The sequence below is a fragment of the Schistocerca cancellata genome, chromosome 1, assembly GCF_023864275.1.
Source record: "Schistocerca cancellata isolate TAMUIC-IGC-003103 chromosome 1, iqSchCanc2.1, whole genome shotgun sequence".
In the NCBI taxonomy this organism is placed as follows: Eukaryota; Metazoa; Arthropoda; class Insecta; order Orthoptera; family Acrididae; genus Schistocerca; species Schistocerca cancellata.
In genome coordinates this window covers 514,979,202-515,002,436 of record NC_064626.1, presented here as the reverse complement: position 1 = coordinate 515,002,436, position 23,235 = coordinate 514,979,202, and the positions used below count along the sequence as shown (strand labels likewise).

At 42.4% G+C, this 23,235-nt stretch overlaps 1 protein-coding gene across 1 annotated transcript in view; it reads right to left on the bottom strand.

Annotated features, from left to right (window-relative positions):
* LOC126178534 (erythroid differentiation-related factor 1) overlaps window positions 1-22,955 on the bottom strand; it is a 217,413-nt gene extending 194,458 nt beyond the window's left edge. Inside the window, exon 1 of the mRNA XM_049924539.1 lies at window positions 22,765-22,955. Coding sequence (XP_049780496.1) covers window positions 22,765-22,806 — 42 coding nt within the window. The 5' untranslated portion in view covers window positions 22,807-22,955. The remainder of the gene's footprint in view (window positions 1-22,764) is intronic.
* Window positions 22,956-23,235: the final 280 nt, after the last annotated feature.

The window sequence follows — 23,235 nt, the reverse complement described above, 5'->3', positions numbered from 1 at the left end:
GCGAAGTTCGGTGGCAGGAGGAACAAGACTTTTGGTCAGGTGAATACAGGGTTATAAATACAAAATCAAATAGGGGTAATGCAGGAGTAGGATTAATAATGAATAAAAAAATAGGTTTGCGGGTAAGCTACTACAAACAGCATAGTGAACGCATTATTGTGGCCAAGATAGACACGAAGCCCACGCCTACTACAGTAGTACAAGTTTATATGCCAAATAGCTCTGCAGATGACGAAGAAATTGAAGAAATGTAAGATGAAATAAAAGAAATTATTCAGGTAGTGAAGGGAGACGAAAATTTAATAGTCATGGGTGACTGGAATTCGAGTGTAGGAAAAGGGAGAGAAGGAAACGTAGTAGGTGAATATAGAGTGGGGCTAAGAAATTAAAGAGGAAGTCGCCTGGTAGAGTTTTGCACAGAGCATAACTTAATCATAGTTAACACTTGGTTCAAGAATCATGAAAGAAGGTTTTATACATGGAAGAATCCTGGAGATACTAGAAGGTATCAGATAGATTATATAATGGTAAGACAGAGATTTAGGAACCAGGTTTTAAATTGTAAGACATTTCCAGGGGCAGATGTGGACTCTGACCACAATCTATTGGTTATGAATTGTAGATTAAAACTGAAGAAACTGCAGAAAGGTGGGAATTTAAGGAGATGGGACCTGGATAAACTGAAAGAACCAGAGGTTGTACAGAGTTTCAGGGAAAGCATAAGGGAACAATTGACAGGAATGGGGGAAAGAAATACAGTAGAAGAAGAATGGGTAGCTCTGAGGGATGAAATAGTGAAGGCAGCAGAGGATCAAGTAGGTAAAAAGGCGAGGGCTAGTAGAATTCCTTGGGTAACAGAAGAAATATTGAATTTAATTGATGAAAGGAGAACATATTAAAATGCAGTAAATGAAGCAGGCAAAAAGGAATACAGACTTCTCAAAAATGAGATAGACAGGAAGCGCAAAATGGCTAAGCAGGGATGGCTAGAGGACAAATGTAAGGATGTAGAGGCTTATCTCACTAGGGGTAAGATAGATACTGCCTACAGGAAAATTAAAGAGACCTTTGGAGAAAAGAGAATCACTTGTATGAATATCAAGAGCTCAGATGGAAACCCAGTTCTAAGCAAAGAAGGGAAAGCAGAAAGGTGGAAGGAGTTTATAGAGGGTCTATACAAGGGCGATGTACTTGAGGACAATATTATGGAAATGGAAGAGGATGTAGATGAAGATGAAACGGGAGATACAATACTGCGTGAAGAGTTTGACAGAGCACTGAAAGACCTGAGTCGAAACAAGGCCCCGGGAGTAGACAACATCCCATTAGAAATACTGAAGGCCTTGGGAGAGCCAGTCCTGACTAAACTCTACCATCTGGTGAGCAAGATGTATGAGACAGGTGAAATACCCTCAGACTTCAAGAAGAATATAATAATTCCAATCCCAAAGAAAGCAGGTGTTGACAGATATGAAAATTACCGAACTATCAGTTTAATAAGTCACAGCTGCAAAATGCTAACGCGAATTCTTTACAGACGAATGGAAAAACTGGTGGAAGCCGACCAGGGGAAGATCAGTTTGGATTCCGTAGAAATGTTGGAACACGTGAGGCAATACTGACCTTACGACTTATCTTAGAAGAAAGATTAAGGAAAGGCAAACCTACGTTTCTAGCATTTGTAGACTTAGAGAAAGCTTTTGACAATGTTGACTGGAATACTCTCTTTCAAATTCTAAAGGTGGAAGGGGTAAAATACAGGGAGCAAAAGGCTATTTACAATTTGTACAGAAACCAGATGGCAGTTATAAGAGTCGAGGGGCATGAAAGGGAGGCAGTGGTTGGGAAGGGAGTGAGACAGGGTTGTAGCCTCTCCCCAATGTTATTCAATCTGTATATTGAGCGAGGAGTAAAGGAAACATAAGAAAAATTCGGAGAAGGTATTAAAATCCATGGAGAAGAAATAAAAACTTTGAGGTTCGCCGATGACACTGTAATTCTATCAGAGACAGAAAGGACTTGGAAGAGCACCTGAACGGAATGGACAGTGTCTTGAAAGGAGGATATAAGATGAACATCAACAAAAGCAAAACGAGGATAATGGAATGTGGTCGAATTAAGTCGGGTGATGCTGAGGGAATTAGATTAGGAAATGAGACAAAGTAGTAAAGGAGTTTTGCTATTCGGGGAGCAAAATAACTGATGATGGTCGAAGTAGAGAAGATATAAAATGTAGACTGGCAATGGCAAGGAAAGCGTTTCTCAAAAAGAGAAATTTGTTAACATCGAGTACAGATTTAAGTGTCAGGAAGTCGTTTCTGAAAGTATTTGTATGGAGTGTAGCCATGTATGGAATTGAAACATGGACGATAAATAGTTTCGACAAGAAGAGAATAGAAGCATTCAAAATGTGGTGCTACAGAAGAATGCTTAAGATTAGATGAGTAGATCACATAACTAATGATGAAGTATTGAATAGAATTGGGGAGAAGAGGAGTATGTGGCACAACTTGACAAAATGAAGGGACCGGTTAGTAGGACATGTTCTGAGGCATCAAGGGATCACAAATTTAGCATTGGAGGGCAGTGTGGAGAGTAAAAATAGTAGAGGGAGACCAAGAGATGAATACACTAAGCAGATTCAGAAGGATGTGGGTTGCAGTAAGTACTGGGAGATGAAGAAGCTTGCACAGGATAGGGTAGCATGGAGAGCTGCATCAAACCAGTCTCAGGACTGAAGACCATAACAACAACAACAACAACAACAACAACAACATTTTATGACAAGTTCAACAACTTTGTTGCAAATGTTCTAAGGTCCTATTAAACATAAACCAAATAAAATACAAATGGTGAGCTCTCAACTAACAGTGTTTTGACTGTGGAACAAAAGGTCTTCAACCAGCAAACTTTAATTTATTTTTTCATAAAGTAGCATCTTCAATACGCCCAACAGACAAAATGAGCTTCATAGGGTGTAACGTCTCACTCTTTTCTCACTGTTACAACTTCATTAGTGTGACTGAACATCCAACGAGCCTTGTAGCTTCTTTTGAATATGATGCTGTTTTCTGACCACGATCACTCTGTATTTGTCTGATAGTTTGGGACAATGAAAGGTTTTGAGTTTCTGTACTAGGCATTGAGCCACAGAAAGGGCAGCCTGATACATATATCTCCTGTACTAATTAAGTTTCCTGCCTCTCTTTGTGTCCATGGATACATCTACTACTGCTGTTCAACTTCTCAGTCTGACTCAAAAGAACTGAGAAGTTTGTGGGCTACATGGTTTGGAATGTTTTCTTCCCTTGAAACTACAGTCCAAGTGAAACCACCACTTACTTCCCAAATCCTTGGCCATTAATTTTACCTAGTCATACAGTACAACCATAGTGCTGACCACTTGTTGTGAAAATCCTCAGGCATGCGCAATGTAGCAAGCCTGACATTGTGTTGCTTGGGCATATTTCTCGCAAGGGGTAAGACAAATATAAACAAGCATAATACTTCCAAAATTTCTGGCATTAGTAGCAATACAGGAATTTTTTTTTTTTTTTTTTTTTTTTTTTTTTTTTTTTTTTTTTTTTTTTTTTGTGGTTTTAGGGCGCAAAACTGCTAAGGTCATTAGCGCCCGGTCCGGGACTTAAGAAACAGTAAAAAACCTAAAATAGAAACCAGCAGCAGTGGGAAAGAAAGTCATAAAATTGGAGAAACTAAAAGCAGAAGGAAGGCTTAAAAATCCACTACAGAAAGGGGTTGGGTATCCCAAAAAAAACTTCAAATGACTGACGTCATTTCACTGGCACGAATGAACTCTAGAACACGATTGGCCGATCGCGTGTCATCTGCTAAAATTGACGATATATCAGCCGACAGCTGTAGACAGGCGCGTAACGGATGAAAATAGGGGCACTCAATTAAAAGGTGTCTTGTCTTACCGTCCACAGCTGAGAGCAGTGGGGACAGAGTGGGGGAGGATCGCCGCTTAAAAGATGTCGATGGCTAAAAAGACAGTGCCCTATCTGGAGTCTAGTTAAAATTACCTCCTCCCGACGACGCGCTCGGGAGGAAGAGGTCCAAGCACAAGGAAGAGTTTTCACGTCCCGCAACTTATTTTGGAGAAGTGTCGACCAATGCACGTGCCATAAATGAACAACACGACGACATAAAACGCTCCGTAGATCGGCGAAGGGAATATATTGAATAGCTGGCCGAAGAAGAGAGACTGCAGCCTTGGCTGCAATATCAGCCGCCTCATTGCCGCAGATACCAACGTGTCCCGGGAGCCAGAGGAACGCCACCGAGACGCCGCCCAGGTGGAGCAAGCTCAGACAGTCCTGAATCCGGTGGACCAGAGGGTGCACAGGGTAAAGAGCTTGGAGACTGAGGAGAGAGCTGAGAGAATCGGAGCAGATAACGTACTGTATCTGCCGATGGCGGCAGATGTAGTGGACAGCCTGGAGAACAGCGTAAAGCTCCGCAGTATAAACCGAACACTGGTCGGGAAGCCGAAAATGATTTGGGGTGTCGCCAACAACATAGGCACTCCCTACACCTAACGATGTTTTCGAGCCGTCGGTGTAAATAAATGTGGCGTTCGTCATTTGTGCACATAGAGCAGCAAATGCCCGACGATAAACAAGTGAAGGGGTACCATCCTTCGGAAATCGACACAGGTCTCGGAGCAGGCAGATCCGGGGACGGAGCCAAGGCGGTGCTGTACCCCAAGTTGTCAAGAAGGTTTTAGGAAAGCGGAAGGAAAGAGAATGGAGCAATTGACGGAAGCGGACTCCCGGTGGTAGTAGGGAGGAGGGGCAGCCTGCATACCCTCCATCAAAGGAGGCATCGAAAAAAATGTCATGGGCTGGATTACCAGGCATGGAAGACAGATGGCTAGCATAACGACTCAGAAGGACTGCTCGCCGATTGGACAGCGGAGGTTCAGCAGTCTCAGCATAAAGGCTTTCCACAGGGCTGGTGTAAAAAGCTCCAGACACTAAACGTAATCCACAGTGGTGGATAGAGTCGAGACGCCGAAGAATAGACGGCCGAGCAGGGGAGTAGACAACGCTTCCATAGTCCAATTTCGAGCGCACTAAGGCGCGATAGAGGCGGAGAAGGACCACTCGGTCCGCTCCCCAGGAGGTACCATTCAGGACACGGAGGGTGTTGAGGGATTGCAGACAGCGAGCCGAAAGATAGGAAATGTGGGAGGACCAGCACAGTTTTCTGTCAAACATAAGACCCAAGAATCTAGCGACGTTAGAAAACGGAAGGTTGACAGGACCTAGATGTAAGGCGGGCGGAAGAAACTCCTTATGTCGCCAAAAATTAACACAAACGGTCTTACTGGGAGAAAAACGGAAGCCGGTGTCGATGCTCCAAGAATGGAGGCGATCGAGACATCCTTGAAGACGTCGTTCTAGAAGGCTGGTCCGTTGAGAGCTGTAGTAGATCGCAAAATCGTCCACAAAGAGGGAGCCCGAGACATCAGGAAGGAGACAATCCATAATGGGATTGATGGCAATGGCAAACAGTACAACACTCAGCGCGAAGCCCTGGGGTACCCCGTTTTCTTGGGAGAAAGTACGGGAGAGAGCAGTGTTCACCCGCACCCTAAATGTGCGCTCTGCCATAAATTCGCGAAGAAAAAGGGGCAGCCAACCTCGAAAGCCCCAAGAGAACAGTGTGCGGAGGATACCTGTCCTCCAACAGGTATCGTCTGCTCTCTCCAGATCAAAAAATATTGCTACTGTTTGGCGTTTCAGGAGAAAATTATTCATGATATAAGTGGAGAGAGCAACAAGATGGTCAACTGCAGAACGATGCTTTCGGAATCCGCATTGGGCAGGTGTTAAAAGTCTGCGGGATTCCAGCCACCAAGCTAAACGGTAATTCACCATACGCTCAAAAACCTTACAGACACTACTCGTGAGAGAAATGGGGCGATAGCTGGAGGGGAGATGTTTGTCCTTTCCAGGTTTCGGAACAGGAACGACGATAGCTTCCCGCCATCGTCTGGGAAAAGTACTGTCAGTCCAAATTCGAGTATAAAGGCGGAGGAGGTAACGCAGACTATGGGTTGATAAATGCAGCAACATTTGGACGTGGATACCATCCGGTCCTGGGGCGGAGGAGCGAGAAGAAGAGAGTACATGTTGGAGTTCCCGCATGGAGAAAACAGTATTGTAGCTTTCGCGATTTTGAGAGGAGAAAGCAAGAGGTCGCACTTCCGCTGCATGTTTCTTCGGGAGAAACGCTGGCGGGTAATTTGAAGAGCTCGAAATCTCAGCAAAGTGCTGACCCAATGAGTTAGAAATTGCGATGGGGTCCACTAATGTATCATGCGCGACAGTGAGCCCTGAGACCGTGGAGAAACTAGGTGCGCCTGAGAACCGTTGAAGCCGACTCTAAACTTCCGAGGAGGGAGTGAAGGTGTTAAATGAGCTAATAAAAAATTTCCAGCTTGCCTTCTTGCTATCGCGGATGACACGATGGCATCGCGCTCGAAACTGCTTATAGCGGATACAGTTGGCCAAAGTAGGATGGTGACGGAAAACGCGGAGAGCACGTCGCCGCTCGCGTATTGCGTCACGGCATGCCTCGTTCCACCAAGGAACTGGGGGGTGCCGGGGCAATTCGGAGGTGCGTGGTATTGAACGTTCCGCAGCTGTAAGAATAACGTCGGTAACGTGTGTGACCTTATCGTCAACGCTGGGAAAGTGACGGTCATCGAATGTCGCTAGAGACGAAAAAAGTGTCCAGTCGGCCTGGGCAAACTTCCAGCGTCTCGGACGCATATATGGCAGTTGAGGCTGCAGTCTAAGGACACATGGAAAGTGGTCACTCGAGTGTGTATCATCAAGGGCGAACCATTCGAAGTGCCGAGCCAGCGGAACAGTACCGACCGCAAGGTCCAAATGAGATAAATTTGTCGTGGAGGCAGACAAAAATGTAGGGACCCCAGTGTTGAGGCAAACTAGATCCCCTTGGTGGAAGACGTCTAGCAATAGTGAGCCACGTGGACAAGGATGTGGAGATCCCCAAAGCGGGTGGTGGGCATTGAAGTCCCCAACCAGCAAATAGGGGGGTGGAAGCTGACCAAGAAGATGAAGGAGATCAGCTCGTGCCATTGGTGTGGACGATGGAATGTATACAGTACAAAGAGAGAACGTGTATCCGGAAAGGGAAAGACGGACGGCGACAGCTTGGAAGGAAGTGTTTAAGGGGATTGGGTGATAATGGAGAGTATCATGGAGAAGAATCATGAGTCCTCCATGGGCTGGAGTGCCTTCAACAGAGGGGAGATCATATCGGACGGACTGAAAATGAGGGAGAACAAAGCGGTCATGGGGACGCAGCTTTGTTTCCTGAAGACAGAAGATGACCGGCGAGTAGGATCGTAAGAGGATCGACAAATCATCCCTATTGGCTCGAATGCCGCGGATATTCCAGTGGATAATGGACATGGGGTGAACAGAAAATGGAGGAATGTGACCAAAGTTGCTGTCAACTCAAAGACTGCTCGGAGCTAGCGACCGACAGCATGGAATGGCATTCAGCCGAAGGCAGAAGATCCTGATCCATAGGTTGGTCAGGAGCAGCTCCTGCCACCAGCGATCGGCCGGTTGACCGGCCACCATCAGTGCGCCTCGGCGACACAGAAGACGGCCGAGGGCGATTTCCGCCAGATGGTGCTGTAGATGGGACACACCTTGGCAGGGAAGGAGAGGAACTGGGTTTCTTTGTAGCCTTCTTGGAAGTATGATGTTTAGATGAAGGAGGAACCGATGGTTGGGAAGTTGCGGTACGTAAAAACTCTTCACGAGTATGCTCTTTTTTGGAAGGCTTGGTGTCTGACTTTTGGGCTCGAGATTTAGCAGAACCCGATGAAGGGTGAGCCATAGAGTGGGCAGGCGAAAGTGGTGAGGTTGAACGGGCGATTTTTGCACTGGCCGATCTGACGACCGTGGCACTAAAGGTGAGGTCGCAAGTCTGTGTGGCCGCCTCCTTTGTTGGCCGAGGAGAAACAAGGACAGTGCTGTATTTTCCTGTCTGAGGCACAGTGGGCTGGCGACTGGCGAATAATTTTCGAGCAGCAAAGGTCGACACCTTTTCCTTCACTCTTATTTCCTGGATGAGCTTTTCGTCCTTAAAAACGGGGCAATCTCGAGAGGAAGCAGCATGGTCACCCATACAGTTGATGCAGCGAGGGGATGGAGGTGGACAAGCACCCTCATGGACTTCCTTGCCACACGTAACACATTTGGCCGGATTGGAACAGGACTGGCTGGTGTGATTGAACCGCTGACACCGATAGCAACGCATAGGGCTTGGGACATAAGGGCGAATGGAAATTATCTCATAGCCTGCTTTGATTTTCGATGGGAGTTGAACTTTGTCAAATGTCAAGAAGACAGTGCGGGTTGGAATGATGTTCGTGTCAACCCTTTTCATAACTCTATGAACAGCCGTTACGCCCTGGTCAGACAGGTAGTGCTGAATTTCTTCGTCAGACAATCCATCGAGGGAGCGTGTATAAACGACTCCACGCGAGGAATTTAAGGTACGGTGCGGTTCCACCCGGACAGGGAAGGTGTGGAGCAGAGAAGTACGCAGCCCTGGAGGGCACTGACTGTTTCTAACAACAGGGTGCCATTCCGTAATCTGGAACAAGACTTTACAGGACCTGCAATTGCGTCGACACCTTTCTGAATAATGAAAGGGTTGACCGTGGAGAAGTCGTGACCTTCGTCAGACCGAGAAACAACAAGGAACTGTGGCAACGATGGAAGAACTGTCTGTGGCTGAGACTCAGTGAACTTACGTTTGTGAGCAGACATAGTGGAAGGTGAGGAAACCATTGCGGAAGAATCCCCCATGATTACCAGCGTCTCCGATGGCGCGCTCCTCCCTTGTGGGGGCCCTCACTGAGGGCACTCCCGCCTTAGGTGATTGTTCACACCTCAGGTCACACCTCCCGACAAACGGACGGAGGGACCAATCAGCACTTTCGGAAGGTATCAGCTCAGGTAATCACCCCTCCCTGGGCCTGGCCGTTACCAGGGGGTACGTACGTGTCCTACCTGTCTACCCGGGGCGGGGAATTATGCGTTACCCCGTCACCGGCTACGCATGGAAGTGCGTGGGTCGGCCTTCAGACACGCACAGGGAGGAAAAAAGAGAAAGGGAAAGGAAAGAACAGGGGTCTCAAACGCCGCAGCGGAGAAAAGTGCAGAGAGAAGCGGGAAGGAAAAGAGAAGGACAGAGGAAGGACGAAGACTTGCAAGTATAGAAAGCAAGGAATTTGTAACAGTTTAGAGCGTCCGTCTCCGGACGTAGGCACAAACCATACTCCCAGAGGGGGAGAAAGGGAAGGAAAGAGCCAGACGTGAGGGGGGGGCGAAGATGGGGGAGGGGGAAGGATGAGGAAAGGGAAGGTATGCAGCCCGGAAAGGAAGGAGGGCCACATTAGCTCGGGGTCCCGTGCTCGCTACGCACGTGTCCACAAAAGAGTTGTGAACCCCCTGGGGGGAGCAATACAGCATATCTGATACATCTAGCTAAATCTTTAGACTGATCAATCCTGTGCCTATGTATTCAGCCTGTACTCGTGGTGGTGGTAGGTTGTCCAACATTATGGTCATCAGCATCCTTGCTGAAAACGCATTTAGTAAAGTGAATAAAGAACTTTTTCTCAAAATCAGTATTACTGTGACTTTATCACATCGGCATATAGTAACACTTTTTCTTTAAGAATGTTTGGTAATGTCAGTTTTTTCCAGAATAAAGAGGGTGATTCCATGCAAGAACTGCAAAATTGACACCAACACCCTAAACAAAACCACCAACAAAATCCAATCAATGCTCACACCGCCTGACTTATGTTGTTACAGTGTGAAGTTTGCAGTGGTGGTAGTGAGGGAGGTGGACAAAAAATACTAAGCACAATTCGAAAAATAGCAATATGAAACATTTTCATGTATCAGCAGGTTTTTAAGTGCACTATGCAGTTACTTCCATTCAAGGTCAAACTTGCTGAGGGAACTGACCACTTCAACCTCACCAATGCCAACAGTGTTTGTCCTCCTGCTATCAAATACTTGGGTCATTATAGAAATTTCTTTTATAAAATCATAAAATGGGTAGGTATATATGGATAATCACAGGAAAATGAGACTGGATAACTTACTCCACATTAAAATCATCCAATGTTTTGGGGTGAGTCCAGAAGATACACTAAAACATACAACACTTAAAATATCCATCCTATTATCACCAGAATGTTGTTAAACATCTAATTAGTATACCTAAAAGCAGATAAGAAAATTGTAATAAAATATTGCTTACTGAGTGGCTGAACACAAATATTAAAACTTTTTTACCCACTTGTGAGTGGCTGGGTGATTAGAAGTTAAAAATAGTGATTTGCCTAGCCGAACCTAAAAAAAACTACTATCTCCTTCCTGACAACTTAAGGAAGGTGCACACAAAATTTTAAAGTAAGTGCTCCACTTCTCCTGTTATTCAAAACAGAGAACTAGGTTCAAACATGACAGAACCTATGCGATCATTCCATTTCATATCCCTACAAAGTGTCACACCCAGATATTTGTATGATTTGCCAATTCCAACAGTGACTCATGGATATTGTAGACGTAGGATGCTGCTTTTTTTTTTGTTCATTTTGTGAAGTGCACAATTTTACATTTCTAAACATTTACAGTAATCATTTCCAAACATTTAAAGTAATCTCTGCACCACTTTCAAACCTTATCAAGATCTATCTGAATGTTTATGCAGCTTCTTTAACATAGTACTTCATTACAGATAAGTGCATCATTTGCAAAAAACCTGATTTTACTATTAATATTGTCTGCAAGGTCATTAACATACATCGTGAACAGCAACGGTCCCAACACACTCTGTTGGGGCACATCTGAAGTTACTTCTACATCTGACAGTGACTCCCATCCCAGATAACATGCTGTGTCCACCCAACCAAAAAGTCCGCAATCCCGTCACAAGTTTCACTTGATACCCCATATGATCATATTTTTTACAATAAGTGTAGATGTGATACTGAGTCAAATGCTTTTCCAAAATCAAGAAATACAGCATCTATCTAACTGCCTTGACCCAAAGCTTTCAGAGTGGCATGTGGGAAAAGTGTGAGTTGGGTTTCACATGATCAACATTTTTGAAATCTATGCTGTTTGGCATGAGGAGTTCATTCTCTTCAAGATACTTCATTATATTTGAGCTCAGAATGTGATGTAAGATTCTACAACAAATCAATGTCAAGGATATTGGACGGTAGTTTTGTGGGTCACTTCTACTATCCTTCTTGTAGACAAGTGTGACCTGTGCTTTTTCCCAAGAACTGGGTACGGTTTTTTGTTCAAGGGATCTACGATAGATTATAGTTAGAAGAGGGGTTAACGCAGCTGCGAATTCTTTATAGAATCTGTCAAGTATTCCATCGGGCCTTCGGACTACACTATGTGATCAAAAGTATCCACACACCCAGCTGAAAATGTCTTACAAGCTTGTGGCACCCCATCGGTAATGCTGGTATTCAATATGGTGTTGGCCCACCCTAAGCCTTGATGACAGTTTCCACTCTCGCAGGTATATATTCAATCAGGTGCTGGAAGGTTTCTTGGGGAATGGTAGCCCATTCTTCACGGAGTGCTGCACTGAGGAGAGGTATCGATGTCGGTTGTTGCAGCCTGGCATGAAGTTGACGTTCCAAAACATCCTAAAGGTGTTCTACAGGATTCACATCAGGACTCTGTGCAGGTCAGAGTATTGCAGGGGTGTTACTGTCGTGTAACTACTCCACCACAGGCTGTGCAGTATGGACAGGTGCTCAATTGTGCTGAAAGATTCAATATTCATCCCTGAATTCCTCTTCAACAGTGGGAAACAAGAAGGTGCTTAAAACATCAATGTAGGCCTGCGCTGTGATAGAGCCACACCAAAAAATTAGGGGTGCAAACCCCTCCATGAAAAACACAACCACACTGTAACACCACCGCCTCCGAATTTTACTGTTGGCACTACACACATTGGCAGATGACGTTCATCGGGCATTCGCCATATCCACATCCTGCCATCGGATTGCCACATTGTGTATGTCATTTGTCACGCCTTATAATGTTTTTCTGCTGCTCAGTCATCCAATGTTTAGACTCCTTACACCAAGTGAGGCATTGTTTGGCATTTGTCGGCGTTGTGTGTGGCTTATGAGCAGCCACTCGACCATGAATTACAAGTTTTCTCACCTCCCGCCTAACTGTCATAGTATTTGCAGCGGATTGTGATGCAGTTTGGAATTCCTGTGTGATGGTCTGGAATGATGCTTGCTTATTACACATGACGACCCTCTTAAACTAACAGCAGTTTGTCAGTCAACAGATGAGGTCAGCCTGTACGCTTTGTGCTGTATGTGTGACTTCATGTTTCCACTTCACTATCACATAGGAAACAGTGGACCTAGGGATGTTTAGGAGTGCGGAAATCTCGCATACAGACATATGACACACATGACATGCAATCACCTGACCACAATCGAAGTCTGTGAGTTCGGCGGAGTGCCCCACTCTGCTCTCTCACGATGTCTAATGACTACTGAGGGCACTGATATGGAGTACCTGGCAGTAGGTGACAGCACAATGCACCTAATGTGAAAACATATGTTTTCTGGGGTGTCCGGATACTTTTGATCACATAGTGTATGTTCAGTTCTAACAATTTCAGCTGTTTCTCAATATCACTGTCATTGATACTTATTTCATTCATTTTTTTCAGTGGTATGAAGATTAAATTGGGGCAACCCTCCTGGATTTTCCTTTGTAAATGAGCATTTGAAAATGGAAGTAAACACTTCAGCTTTTGCTTACCCTCAAATTCAGTTCCTATCTCATTCACCAGGAACTGGACACTAGCTTTTGTGCCACCAACAGCCTTTACAAATGACCAGAATTTTTTGGGTTCTGTGAAAGATCACTTGACAATATTATTCTACAGTAGTCATTGAAGGCTTCATGCATTGCTCTCTTGACAGCCAAACGTGTTTCATTCAGCATCTCTCTATCTATAGCTCTATGCTTTGTTTTACACATATTTTGCAGTAATGTGTGTTGAAGTTTCTTTACAGTGATTGCATACCATGGAGGGTCCCTCCCATTATGAACTGTTCTACTCGGTACCTTTCTATTCAACGCATGGTCAACTACTCTTTTAACTTGAGCCATAACTCGTCTACAGGCTCCTGTCATACTCACTTCAGTGGTACATATACTAAAAAAAATTGCTCCTCCCTTGTGCTAAAAGTTTCAGATTTCTCATTGGGATATGACACTACTGATTTTTTATCTAATTTACTGAACAGATATGTATATTACTGCTTGTTTTAGTCATTTTTAGCTGTCCTTTGTACACAGGTAATCACTGGTGCCACAACTGTGTCATGGTCATTGATACGAGTTTTGATGTGCTCATCTTCAAAGAGGTCAGATCTATTTGTTGTCATTAGATCCAATATAGTTCCATCATGAGTGGAGTTCCTAACTATGTAGTTTTCAGAAAAGGCATTTAGTATAGTTTCATAGAATGTCTCATCACATCCAACACTAACAAAACTATCATTTTCCCAATTAACTGTTGGATGGTTAAAGTCTCCACCAATGATTACAGTACAATTGGGGAAATTGCATACTAGTGAACTGAGGTTTTCTCTAAAGTTTTCAGTTACATCAGGAGTTGAGTCTGATGGGTGATAGAAGGATCCAATTATCGCGCACACCTGATACTGAGGCTTGTCCAGACAATCTCATATGCAGCTTCAGTATTTACCTCAGTGGATTTGAGTTTATTGTCTGCTGCGACAAACACACCACCTCCACTTTCCATTTGCCTATCCTTTCGACAAACACTTATATTTTCTCCAATAATCTCACTGCTATCATTTTCAGGTTTCAACCAACTTTCTGTACCCAGTATTATGTGAACTTCACTGCTGTTCTTGAGCGCTTCAAAACTCTGACACTTTGTTGTGAATGCTTTGGCAGTTTATCATTAGGATTTTAATATTAGGATTTGTCACAATGCAGGCAAAAAGTTGTGTTGAGTCACAGGATGGTGGTGAAACGTAAGAGGACAACAGTTGCAAAAGTCACTGCAGAACTGAATGTCGCTCTCAAAACCCTGTCAGCAGCAAAACAACATGAAGGGAGGTCCTTAAGCTGGAACCACGGGACAAACTGGAATTCCAAAACCACTCATCATGATGCAAATGCATGTAACCAGAAAATGTGGTGGCAAAGCCATTGAAACCTGGACTACTGAGTAATGGAAGAAAGTAACTTGGTCAACTGCGTCTTCTTTCATACTGTTTCCAACTTCTGGCCGAATTTGTGTCCAGCACACACTGTCCCAAGCATATGATGCAGACCACTTGATGATTTGGGCAGCCATATTACAGTATTCCATGGGCCCCACGATTACACTGCAAGGTCACATTACTGTCAAGGATTATGTAAGCATATTGGCGGATCAGGTCCATCATGCAGTACAACATTTGTTCCGCAATGGTTATGCTGTGTTAAAAGACAACAAGCCTCCTGTTCATACAGCTCTATAGTCCAGCACTGGTTTTGTGAGCACACGGAGAAAGCTGTTGCATCTGTCCTGGTCACCGCAGTCACTAGGTCTATTATTGAGCATTGGTGGTCTACAGTGGTGGGAAAAGTGTGTGATTGCCATCCACCTCTACCATCATTTTCGGCAGTTGCCACTGTTTAGCAGGAAGAATGGTGTAAGAACTCCTTGAAAACCACATATGATCTGAATTTATCTATTACGAGGTGACTAGAAGCTGTTTTGAATGCCAATAATTTTCCACGCCGTTTTAGGCATGGTAATGTATTGTGTCCTGCTATGTCCATACTTTTGTCCACCCCTCTGTAATTATTGCATAGCTCCATGTACTGCGTAAAATCATATTTTATTAGAGATTCTGTGGGTTCATCTTTAACAGTGGAGCACAGATGACACAACATGGCATACTGTAATTGCCCTGATCCTGGAGATGTTTCTTGTATTACAGACTTCACAGATTGCAGTTGCAACATGTATAATGGTTGGTTGTGTATTTTCTCTATGATACCTAAATATATAAAAAATAACAGAAAAAACCATACAACTTTCTGCCTCCACAGTTCTCTAAATGGTCTGCAATGCTGGATTGTGTGTTTCTACAGCAGTGACATTAAGGAAGTGTTCTGTCATTGTCTGAGCCATATTTTTAGACATACCATTTATCAATATGATCATAAGAGGAAGTGTATTGTCCTTCCCTAAAACACTGTCAGCATCAACTCCCAAACTTATGTGCTCTGAGGTTTCCGAGAGCTTCTATGTCTATAGGGCAGGCCTAGCCAAACACAGCTCTATGATCACTTCAGCCAATCTCCTGTCTAGAACTCCAAGCACAGCAGTGAGTGGAGCTGAAGGCAGAGAAGGGAAAGGGAAAGGAAAAGGGAGGCTGAAGCTGGACGTCGCTATAGGAAGATCGTCATCTTGTGTTAAATTATAATTATGTTCTATGCTATAGTGCCCATCCACTTCTCAAAAAAAAGTGGAAAGGCCACATCATTCAATACAGAATTGAGATTACTTTACTCTCCACTTAGTTTAAAGGCCATGTAAAATTCTTAAAATGCCATTGCACTATTGTGAGTTAGGGAAACACCATTACAACACCAGCCACTGAGATGATATAATGAAATTGTCATCTGATGATCTGTTTGTCCAAACCAGCAATTTAAAAGACTTTTTATAAAATGCTGCCCCAAGAGTAATATCCTCAGCTGCACAGACAAGCCATTCAATTTATCTCTGGGTTCCATTCAATATACATTATGAGTGAACTTTTTTCTGTTATAAATTTGACATAGTCCTTTGACTGTATCACGAACCAAAGATCCATATACATTCTATATTATAAATCAAAATGTGTATAAATTTATAATCAACACATCTTAATGTTAAATGAAGCATGTAAAGACTTTTGTAGTTCCGCCTGCTGTATTTGCGCTATATAATGCACTTAGATAATTAAGTAATAAGTTTGGAACAAAAAAGAGAGAGGGTTGGAAACAAATACTACCAATAAAACCCTGCTACAATTTTCTCTCATTTGTAGCCTTCAGTGTATATCCATCTCACTCTCACACCTGCAAGGAATAGTGCAGTGGCAGGGGATGCTAGAGCTCTCAGTACACTTGACTGCATTTGTGGACTGCAAGTGCACTCTGAGAGAGCAAATCTAGGCCAGGCCTGCTATAGGATCATGTTGTGCCGGGTATAAAAAGCATGCTGTTATTTGCAATAGCACAATTTGCCAGCAACTGCTTGTAGTTCTGTGGTGAGATTGGTATGTGTCATTTTAAAAAAAAAAAAAAAAAAGAAGAAGAAGAAGAAGAAGAAGAGAGAGAGAGAGAAGAAGAAGAAGAAGAAGAAGAAGTTAGCCCAGCTTTTGCCCTAAAACTACAAAGGTCATCCCTTTTGTGCAAACTGTAGTTCCTAAGTCAGGTGTGTCAGCCTTTTTAAGTGTCTCCCATAGAAGCAATAAAGATTGAGGTTGAACAACCTATCAAAGAGGAGGCTCAGACTGGGGTGGGCTGAAAGTGGTCATGTGTTTTTAAAAGAAACCATCCCAGCATACACCTTAAGTAATTTAGGGAAACAATGGAAAACCTAAATCCATATAGCCAGATGGGGATACGAACTGCTATCCTACTAAACGTGTCGAGACATAAATGTTCCAGTGCAAAGAGTTTCAATTTTTTCTGCTGGAATCCTGAATCAATTCATATCACACTGTATACGTAAAGCCTCGTTGTTGTGAGTCCAGGACACTGGAGGAAAGTGTCTTGGAACTTCCAGAATGAATCTTTCAAACGCAGTAGAATGTGCACTAACTTGAAACTTCATTATGACTTTCTGTTTCTGCAGTACGTATATGAAGCTCCATTTTGGAGCCATTTCCATCAACATAAGAGATGTCCACTCAGATGCTTCTCAATTTTATTTCTTCACTGCCTGGTTTCCTCTTTGTCTACTATTTTCTTTTATTGGGAAAGGATATGCGTTGAGAGGGAGAGCCAGTGCTGCCATTTGATGGACATTTTGTGCCAAAAGCAGTTTTACTTTATGTCTTATTTGCCTGGAGAAGTTCTCCAAAAAGTCCCTCTGCTGACTACAGGCATTACTTTGCATATACAGTTACAGATGTAGGTGGTATGTGAGGCAGTAACACCTAGTGTCTGCAGCAATTTGTATTTTTGCAAATTTCTTCCTGACAATGTAGCCACACATGAAGCAAACACTGGTGTTGTTATATCATTACATCCTACCATCTTTCAATATGAGATACTCATTCCAAGACCTTCATTTCTTCTCCACAGAAACAGAATGGTCTTTGTTCCACACTGGCTGATCACGAGAGCAACTAATGCAAAATGGATGGTGTGCCCAACTCTACATCTACATCTATACTCTGCAAACCACTGTGAGGTGCATGACAGAGGGTATGTCCCATTGTGCCACTTGTGAGGATTTCTTCCTGTTCTATTCACATATGGAGCAAGGGAAGAATGATTCTTCGAATGCCTCTGTATGTGCAGCAATTATTCTAACCTTACCCTAATGAACCCTATATGGCTGATACATAGAGGGTTGTAGTATATTCCTAGTGTAATCACTTAGAGCCAATTTTTGAAACTTTGATAACAGACTTTCTCGGAATAGTTTACGTCTATCTTCAAAAGTCATCCAATTCAGTTCCTTCAGTATCTCTGTGACAGTCTCCCATGGATTAAACAAACCTGTTACCATTCGTGCTGCCCTTCTCTATATACCTTCAACATCACCTGTTAGTCCTATGTGGTATGGGTCCCACACACTTGGGCAATATTCTAGAACCAGTCACATAAGTGATTTGTAAGCAACCTCCTTTGCAGACTGACTGCACTTCCCCAGTATAAACCGAAGTCTACCACCTACTTTACTCATGACTCAACCTATTTGATCATTCCATTTCATATCACTACAAAGTGTTACACCCAGGTTTTTGTACGAGTTAGCAGATTCCAGCAGTGACTCACTGATATTTTAGCCTTAGGATACTAAATATTTTCATTTTCTTAAGTACAAAATTTTTCATTTCTGAACCTTCAGAGCAAGATGCTAATCTCTTTACATTGAAATCTTATCAACATCTGGCTGAATATTTGTGCAGCTTGTTTCAGATAGCACTTAATTATAGATAACTGTGTCATCTGCAAAAAGCCTGATTTTATTCATGTCCGACTGATCCACATTTGGCAGGGGTTGCTTTGCTCCACATACCATCAGCATTATTCTCATGACATCATACCAGTTGGCTCTGCCAACACACAATCAAACTGTTATGTTTCAGCCTACCTTGGACCTCTGACTACAGTATAGGTCAATCTGTCACCACAGCCTACATTCCAAAACACCCACATGTAAATGAAATGTGTTACACTTTAAACACACTCATCAAATGTCACAACACTGTTACTCCAATATATCCAGTGGGATATGCTGATTAAATTTTCATCATCATGTGAGTATATTTTCAGCAAAGAAAAAAAGCTATTCCCACAGATGATGAATGGTGTAAGCACCTAATGGCTATTGGATGTGCTACTGGAACTCTGCTGGAGAAATTCACAACACATCATGCTCAGAGCAAGTGCATGTGCAGCTTAACACCAACTTTTTCCACACTTTGAGAAAGGTCGAGCCATTTGCCTGAGGGATAACAGCATCGAACAACAGATCACACAGTGGGCTGGCAGTAGTACAATGACTGCAGAATGTGTGGTGACAAGATGGACTCAACGAACACTTTCACAAGAGCAACCACATGTCCTACCACAAGGAATACACTGTGAGATCATAGAATTGCTACACTGGCTCTGATGAGTAGATGGATGACTGCAGTTGAAATCTGGTAAGGGGTTACATGCAGAGTGTCACCAAGAAATGTTAGGAACAGATTACTGGAAGCTGGGTTACGATCTCAGATGGTTTTGCTTCATTACCACTGATACACTACACAGACAACAGAGACTTGTATGGTGCAGAGGTAGAGTCAACTGGGACATTGAGTTGTATCCTGTGGTATTCAGTGATGAGTCTCACTTCTTTTGGTTGTGTTCAGAATAATATCCATGTGTCTTTATATGAAATGGTGAAATGTCACTGGAAGGAGTGATTCTCGAGACTCATGTCCCCCCAACTCCTGGAATCATGATGAGAGGAGCTACTGGATATGACAAGATTGATCTGGAAATTTCTGAAAGGAGGCTGAATGCTCGTCAGTCTGTGGCAAGGATGGCAAATCATGTTACCATATTCTGACCTGTGTGCCAAGCGACATTTTTCAGAAGGATATGCAAGACCCCACAATGCAGTTAACCAGCAAATGCTTAGAGGACTGCATGGAGCCTTGATTGGATTGGCTGCTTCCCTGTTTTGTCATCTACAGAGTATGTCTAGAATGTGATGAGAAGACATATATTTTCATGCCAGTCTCCAGCAGAACTGACACCAAATATGTATCAGACATGACAAACTCCTCAAGATGACACTCTGAGACTGTTTGCTTCAATACCACAACAAATACATCAGCATCTTATTGCCAGTGGCAGTCATATCTCACACTGATGTTAACAACTGATGGACATCCATTCAAAATAGAATGAAAGTTTGAACACTTAATGAACATCTCCATGACAAATATCAGACTGGCACTTAATGATGGAACGTTTTCATTTCTGTCAGTGTTTAGTACATACAAGATTTCTACCTCCAGTAATGACTCACTTGGCTAAGCCCAAATGAGTACATAATAAGGCACATGTCATGACACAATTTAAAGTGACCATGTGTACGTAGCTACTACGGAGAAATTGCTGTCTTAAGTGGTTCTCTGTTTACACCAGTGATCTACTACATTCTAATGAGAGTCTGTTTTCTTTTTACTTCCTCACTTTTAGATTCCTAAACTGTTTCAATGAGCAGCAAGGAAAATACATCGAAAACCAGATAAAACCCCATGTAACTCAGCCAATGAGGTAGTATATGCCCTATACTTTCCCAGCTAAAAATTGTTTTGCCTTGACACAAAATGCACCCAGGTGGCACACAGCTCACACTGACACAAAAAAAGAAAGCACAACATCTGTATCTTCTTAATGATTCAAGTGGTTAAGTCAACGTCCCTGCTCTCTGCACCACAATTATCCACTGTCATGCCTAACAGCAATCACTCAGACATGCCAAAAGTTTACAGTTGTACAGGATAATGCTCTTAACCTGGAGTACTCAAGCACACAAGTCCACAGTATCCAACTACTCTTGTCAAGTTACTGTAGAGTCTGGTAGTGTTGGTGATTTTAATGTTAAAATGAAGACTATGTTTCATTACGGGTTTCCACTGACTCGCCTATTTCCTATGGTATGGTATATTATTTACAGTTATATGAAAATCATCATTTATTAAATCTTTGAACACACTGACTGGATTTCAGGTGGGGGATAATTCAGTATTCATTGTGAAATCTCCGAGGACCTCAGCACGGGGTCCCGGGTTCGATTCCCGGCGGGGTCAGGTATTTTCACCTGCCTCGAGATGACTGGGTGTTTGTGTTGTCCTCATCATTTCATCATCATCCAGGAAAGTAGTGAAATTGGACTGAGCAAAGGTTGGGAAATTGTACGGGCACTGATAACCGCGCTGTTGAGCGCCCCACAAACCAAACATCATCATCATCATCATCATCCGAGGACCTCGATTTTAGAAGTTAAGTAATCTGTTAGGACGTTACAATTGTAATCAGTATTTTTGTTCTGATTCGTTTTTCCAGTTTTCCATCCATTTGCAAAGTAATAAATAATTTATCAAACGTCCCCTCTTCCTTTATAACAGTGATCAAAATATTCTGGCAGTAGCATCCAAGGCTACTTGGAATTTTGGAAACAGAAGAAAAAGGCTCCATTTTAGTTCATGAGCAGCTAGGAAAATAACAGTTAACTCTGATGTCGATTCTAACATCTAAGGAAGCCTTAAATGATAACAGGCATCAGGTTGTCGAAATATTACAAAAATGTTTTTTTTTAAACATTTACTGAATTGTGTGTTGGTGCTTGGCAGAACATGACAATAATATTAAAGAGGAAAACACTTCCTAATGTTTTGCAAAACTGTATTTATTTTATCACAAACTGGCTTTCAGCTTCTCAGGCAATCTTCAGGTGACAACTGAATGTGTTTGCAACATTCAGTTATCACCTGGAGATGGCATGAGAATCCGAATACCAGTTTGTGAGAAAATAAATACGATTTTGCAGAACATTAAAAAGTGTTTTCATCTTAAATATTAAAATGTTTTTTCTTTCTTTTTTCCTCAAAAGACATTCATCTTTAGATTTCTTTTTGGAGCAGTTTAAATCAACATCATGTTCTATGCAGCTAACCCTAAAGCTTGCTCTCTCTCACACACATTTTCTTTTACTGACAGTAACAATCTCCAAATGCTGTACCTTATGATGGCCACCAAAGCAGCAGTTCAAAAATTTAACACTATTGCTTTGTGATTTGTACATGGCTGGACCTAGCACAGATCTTTCTCTCAAAAATCTCGCTCTCTAACCCAAGTCTGATAAAGGTAGGAAGGTATACTATTAACTGAACACAATGGAGCACTCGTAATTCTTTATTTTATTTCACACTTTTACACCACACTCAGATGGCAATTTAGTTTATTAAAGAAATTGTATCCACGATAAATAATTTATAGGCCTACTTACTTCCATTGAACAACTGCTCTGTGGAAAATTGGTTGTTGAGGAGAAACACACAAAATACAAATTTAGAAGCACACGTTTTCCCCCTGTGTCATTTCTGTGAGTGGAACATCAAAATATTTTAGGAGAACGTATTCTCTCCTTTTTTGTGTTAATGTTTGAATCCATGGATGGTACAACTATTGTAGTTTATTTGCACTTCTAGTACCGGGCCTACAATAAGCGTATTTGTGAGTACTGGATATTTGTATTGCCCTCGAAATTAAATGGTTAATTCGGTGCAAATTTCATTAGAACGTATAGTGAGGAAGTAGTTAATATTCTCAATTTAATAAAATCCCGCTCGGTAATTGTTATTCCTTTCCCATAGCATAAGGAATACCATACCTTCCGTCTAATTGAGCAATCACCGATAATATTATCTCACAGGACATGGATGAATTAAAGTATGTAAAATACATTACCTAAAGTTTTCTGCGTCCCAAAATCTACCCTGTCCATATTTCTGAACAAAAAAAACTGGCTGGAGAATCAAAACTAAATGTAAATTTTACGGTAGGAACGATAGTTGCCATCTGAATTTCACTCATTTCAACGAAATTACGGTGATGCTGGAAGGTTATTTTATTTTAACCTTGGCGGTCATAATGAATATAATTTACTCCCATCTCAGCAAAATCTTCGTTTCATAATTTAGTCAACAATTCTCCTGTGAAGACAAGCAGCCTAATAATAAAAGCATCAAAACCTAGGTCCAAATAAAGATAATACGCGAATGTCACATTCCTACAGCGCTAGCCGCGTGAGAAAAAAGTGCAATAACAATGTAGTCTCGATACGTAAAGGGATTAACCTCACCATTGAAAACTGTGTAACTTTTCCTTTGACATCCATTGTCATCGCTCTGATCTGGCAATATTTGACATCCAAAACATCAAATCACGTGTTATACTTTGTATATAGCATTAAATGCTTCCGTTTCACTGTCAAGAACTACTCACAACTTATTTGTAAACATACTACCGCCTCCAAGACATAAAATACATCCAACCAAAGTTGTTAATAACTGCGACCTGCACGATTAAAAGAAGCGTCTCGTCATAGACCGGCTGTGCACTGCTAATTGTCTAACGATTTTGATGTCTTCAGGAAACAATGATACGAGAATAGCAACTACATTTAACGTTTTGTCACCAGAAATTGATTCCCAATTCATAATAAACCGTTGACAGTAATTGACTAATGACTATCAATTCATATTAAACCGGCCTATTCAGTCTGCCTATCACCTGACTTTATTCTTAAAAGAAAAAAGAAAAAAACGTCTCT